This window comes from Eutrema salsugineum, unplaced genomic scaffold (genome assembly GCF_000478725.1).
Source record: "Eutrema salsugineum unplaced genomic scaffold, Eutsalg1_0 scaffold_7, whole genome shotgun sequence".
Classification (NCBI taxonomy): Eukaryota; Viridiplantae; Streptophyta; class Magnoliopsida; order Brassicales; family Brassicaceae; genus Eutrema; species Eutrema salsugineum.
The window spans coordinates 6,113,494-6,118,977 of record NW_006256486.1 but is presented as its reverse complement, the minus strand read 5'-3'; the positions used below and the strand labels follow the sequence as shown (position 1 = coordinate 6,118,977).

General features: G+C 36.7%; 1 protein-coding gene across 1 annotated transcript; it reads left to right on the top strand.

The window, feature by feature from the left end:
• Positions 1-557: 557 nt before the first annotated feature.
• LOC112082993 (ATP-dependent DNA helicase PIF1-like) lies at positions 558-3,670 on the top strand. Its single transcript, XM_024150716.1, has 5 exons — positions 558-1,066; positions 1,173-1,828; positions 1,909-2,834; positions 2,893-2,977; positions 3,075-3,670. Exons 1-5 carry the CDS (start codon positions 558-560, stop codon positions 3,668-3,670), a joined length of 2,772 nt encoding a protein of 923 aa, XP_024006484.1.
• The last annotated feature ends 1,814 nt before the right edge of the window (positions 3,671-5,484 follow it).

Genomic DNA, 5,484 nt, shown 5'->3' with positions numbered 1-5,484 from the left:
TTATATATGGCATAATCAAAAGAAGCTATGGTGTGACAGCTTTGATAAGATTGAACAATCTGGTGAACGTGGCAATAATAATCTTTCTGAACAAGGAAAAAAGGTGCTTATACCTGCTTCATTCACGGGAAGTAAGAGATTCATGAGGAAACATTATCTAGACGCGATGGCAACATGCAAGTACTACGGATACCCGGATTTTTTTCATAACAATTACTTGCAATCCAAAATGGCCTGAGATAACGAGGTTTTTGGAAAAACATGATCTAAAGATCGAGGATCGACCAGATATTTGTTGCAGGATTTTTAAAATGAAGCTTGATAATTTAGTGAATTATCTAACGAAAGACCACGTTATGGGCCACGTTAACTCAGGTATGTCAAAAAGATTAAATATAAATAAAGAGTCATAATATATAAATCGTGCCAACTTATACTTAACGTATAGGTACTAATTCGATTTATTACATGTATTTTTAACTTTTTCTAATTGTTTTACTTTTATTTCAGCGATGTATACCATTGAATTCCAAAAAAGAGGATTGCCACATGCCCACATGGTTGTTTTCTTGAAACCCGAATCCAAACTACCAACAGGCGAGGACATAGATAGATTTATATCAGCAGAGATACCGGACAAGGACTTGGATCCAATTTTGTACGAAATAGTTGGAGACTTGATGATACATGGTCCATGCGGTGATGACAATCCAAAAAATGTTTGTATGCATGAGAAAAGGTGTACAAAATTTTTTCCTAAGCCTACTGGATCAGTTACTAAAATCGATGATGCTGGCTTCCCCAACTATAGACGCCGTATGGATCAAAGAACCATTCTGAAGAGGGGTGTTTTGTGTGATAACCGATATGTTGTCCCATATAATCCAGATCTCTTAAAGCGTTTTCGGGCACATGTTAACGTTGAGTGGTGCAACCAAACCAGGTCTATAAAGTACCTATTCAAATATATAAACAAGGGTCCAGATTACATTAGAGCAGCAATCGAGGATGAAGACGGTAACCCCGTTATATCCCAAGATGAGGTTGAGCAACATTACAATTGCAGGTAACTTTGCGAAACTAATTTTTAAGATTAGATCGCTTGAATAATTACTTAAGTATGATTTAAAAAAACAAGATTATTTATTTCTGTTTGATTTGATCATTCTTAGATACATTTCACCGTATGAATCATCATGGAGGCTTCTAAAGATTCCTACACAGTACCGAACCACGGCAGTAATGCAACTTTCATTTCATTTGCCTGGTAAACAAATGTGTATATATCACGAAGGAGAGAGCGTTGACCAAGTCTTAAACAAGGCATCGGTAGGTCAGTCACAATTTCTAGCGTGGATGGAGGCAAACAAGGAACATGCCTTGGCAAATGAGCTAACATATGCTGATTTCCCAACAAAATTCGTCTGGATCTCAAAGCAGCGGCAATGGAGAATACGAAAACAAGGTTTTGCCATAGGCAGACTGGTGTATGTCTCACCTTCCGCCGAAGACGCATATCATTTGAGGATTCTTCTCAATATAGTCAAGGGCCCTGAGAGTTTTGATGACTTAAAAAAGGTTAATGGTGTTATATACTCTTCTTTCCGAGAAGCATGCTTTGCGCTTGGTTTGTTTGACGATGATAAAGAATACATCGAAGGAATTAAAGAGGCCAGTTTTTGGGGAACTGGAAAGTTTCTTCGTAAACTTTTTGCTATAATGCTTCTTTCGAGTAGTGTAGCAGTTCCGATCAACGACTGGAATGCTACTTGGAAAATATTAACTGAGGATTTCTTATATCAGAAAAGACGTGAAGAGAATGACCCAGGTAAGATGGATTTGAAATTTTAAACTATTTTACAAGATTCACATTATCTTAGTTGCTAACAGACTTATTTGTATATCTAGGTTTGGTGTTGACTGAAGCCATATATAAGAATCTTGGTTTGTCAGATATAGAGAAATATATGCGCAGAAACGGTCATTCATTATCCGACTATAAAGGAGAGATGCCAGTCCCTGATGATATTGGAAAGTATAAGAAATCAAATCATCTAATCCGGGATGAGAAATCATACGATCGTGCAAAACTTGCAAACGATCATGTCAAGTTATTTTCAACAATAACCAATGAACAGAAGGATATCTACAATGAGATAATGGATGCAGTTACAAGAGGTATCGGTGGAATGTTTTTTGTTTATGGATATGGTGGGACAGGTAAAACGTACCTATGGAGGCTTTTAGGCGCTGCTCTTCGTTCTCAAGGAAAAATAGTTCTCAATGTTGCATCAAGTGGCATTGCAGCATTGTTATTAGAGGGAGGAAGAACAGCGCATTCTCGGTTTGGAATACCCATAGTTGTGAACGAGTATACATTCTGTAATGTGAGTTCTGGATCACACCAAGCAGAGCTGATTGAAGCAGCCGATCTTATTATATGGGATGAGGCTCCGATGATGAGCAAGCATTGTTTTGAGACATTGGATCGGACTATGCGTGATATACTAAAGTGTGATAAGGTCTTTGGTGGAAAGGTCGTTGTTTTGGGTGGTGACTTTCGACAAATACTCCCTGTTATTGTCGGAGGCAATAGCTCAGAGACTATATTGGCAACTGTGAATTCTTCTCATATTTGGTCTGATTGCAAAGTTCTGCAGCTAAAGACAAATATGAGACTGTTTCGTGGCGATAATGATTTTAATAATCAAGAAATTGAAGAATTCGCCAAGTGGATCTTGGATGTTGGTGATGGAAAACTAAATATTCATGATACCATGGAAGATGAATTAGAAATTCCAGCGGATTTGCTGATAAGCGGAGAAGGTGATCCTGTTAAGAGAATAGTCTCGGAGATTTATGGTCAATCTTACACAACCACTCGTGAACCAGTTTTTTTTTCAGGAAAGGGCAATACTCAGTCCATGGAATCAGGATGTCGACGTTATCAATGAATTCATGCTATCAGAACTCAAAGGTCTTCGTTATATGATTTATCACAATTCCTTTTAATACGTATTTATATTATAATTAAAATATATCAGTACTAACATAGTTTGAATTGTTTTTATTAGGTGAGGAACATGAATACCTAAGTGCCGATAGCATTGATACTTCAGACACAAGCAAAATAGACGAAGTCGTCTATACACAGGAGTATCTTAATAGTATAAAGGTTTCAGGGCTGCCAAATCATTCTCTCAAGTTAAAGATAGGAGCTCCAATAATGTTGCTTAGAAATATTGATCCTAACGGTGGTTTGTGTAATGGTACGAGGTTGCTTATTACTCGGTTAGCTAGGCATTTAATCGAGGCAAGCCATATAACCGGTAAGAAAATAGGAAAAAAGGTTATCATACCTAGAATGTTTGTGTCACCACCAGAAGCAAGGTTTCCTTTTAGAATGCGCCGGAGGCAGTTTCCTATTACCATAGCTTTTGCTATGACTATAAACAAAAGTCAGGGTCAGACTCTACAAAAGGTAGGATTATATTTGCCAAAGCCAGTGTTCTCGCATGGTCAACTTTATGTCGCCGTCTCTAGAGTTACATCACGCCAAGGGTTGAAGATTCTTATTACAGATGAGAATGGCAAAGCACAAAAGAAGACAATGAATGTTGTTTACAAAGACGTGTTTGAAAACATTTATAGAAATTCGCGGTTGGTTTGAATAGATTGTTTTGTTTGCTACTAAAAGTATGTTTAGATTACATTGGATATTAGTTATAATATTTTGGTGGTCATTGGTATTTTTAAACTGTTTTATCTTTTATATTATGTTATATTTAACTGATTTATCTTTTGGATCTTCTTATATTATGAATTAGTGTTCACTATGATAACGTCTTGAATAGCTCTGTTTGTTTGAATTAAAAAATTAGTAAATGATCAGTTGTTATAATATGCTTTTTTAAGTATATATATTAAACATTATACAAATCAAATTACAAGCTTCCAATTATGGTTTGAATATTATATTTTTAACTCAACAAACTTTCGAAATATGGATCGAATATTAAATTTAAAACACAAAAAACTGTTTAGGTATTATATTCAAAACTAAAAAAACTTTTGAAGAGCATCAGCCCGCGCAGGGCGCGGGCCAGCCACCTAGTATTATACTATAAGGCACTTCTAGCTATTAGGTGATTTTTCTATTTTTCATTCCGAAATTGTCCCTCGTGTTCACAAGAACGGTGGATATCAACTTATGGATACCAGATTAAACACAGATTTTAAAAATAATAATTATTTTCCCCCTTTTGTTTTGTTTTGTATTTTTCTGTATTATGAAAGATTTAAAACAATTTTTTTTGTTAGAATGAATTCTAATTTTATTTTGTCATTGTTTTAAGATCCATTATACTATATCAAACAATAAACTTTTCAAATAACCTTTATAAAAAATTCAAAAAAAATCAGAAATCTACTTAGATATCCATACACAAAATACAATGTGGATGATGCATGATAGACATATAACATAGACACGATTAAGTGGATATGTTTTCATTCATTTATTTGACGTCGATATACATTTTATATTGTCCATAATTTGGACATGATTATGTGGATAGGTTATGGATAATATAATATGTATATCTATATCGAATCTATCAAAGAAAACATATCCACACAATCATGTCTACATTGTGGACAAGAGCACTCTAACCTACATATCTAGAACTCTATTGAGGTGGCTACTCACTAATCATGATTATCTCCCTTGATCATTTGCAAGATGGATAGACAAGCATGATTAGTTGATGAGAAATGATAGAAGATGGACAGATGATGATGAAATGGTGATTAAAGCTCTTAAACTCTCTTGATTCAAGAATAAACTGGAGATATCTCTCTCAAAGTGTGTTATTTCACAAAAGAGGCAAAAAGCTGAAGGGAAAATGAGATAATCCTAAGGGTAAAACCCTAAAAAGTATTAATACTAGTCTACTAACCTCCGGGTCAACCCGGGACAAACCGGGTGTTGACCCCAAAAGAAAAATCTTAAAAACGCTGAAGCACCTACACCGAGATGCATTTGTCCGATGTTCTGGCCGGTGTAAAATGTCCTGAAGCTTGTCTTGGGTGTGTGAGCTGACACCGGGATGCAAATGGCCAGTGTTGATCTCGGTGTTGTGGAGAAAACTTGGACGATGGGGCTAGCACCAGGATGCATCTAGCCGGTGTAGAAGCCGGTGTAAAATGAGCCGAACTTCTGTGGGATTCACACCAGAGAGCAGACCTAGATAAAGCTTCTCGGTGAGGGAAATTGTTCTTTCTGCCGAAGATTCCACCTGGATGCTTTTGGCCAGTGTTGCCCCAGGTGTAGAAAACGAGTTAAGGTTACACCGGGTAAAGCATCGGAATGGGGTTGATCGGTGTGGGCAGTGAAGATGATTGGTGCAAGGCTCAGACTACCCTGGGCCGGAGCATCTCGGTGTGGACCTCGGTGTCAGGCTCAATGTAACAAGATCCTCAAAG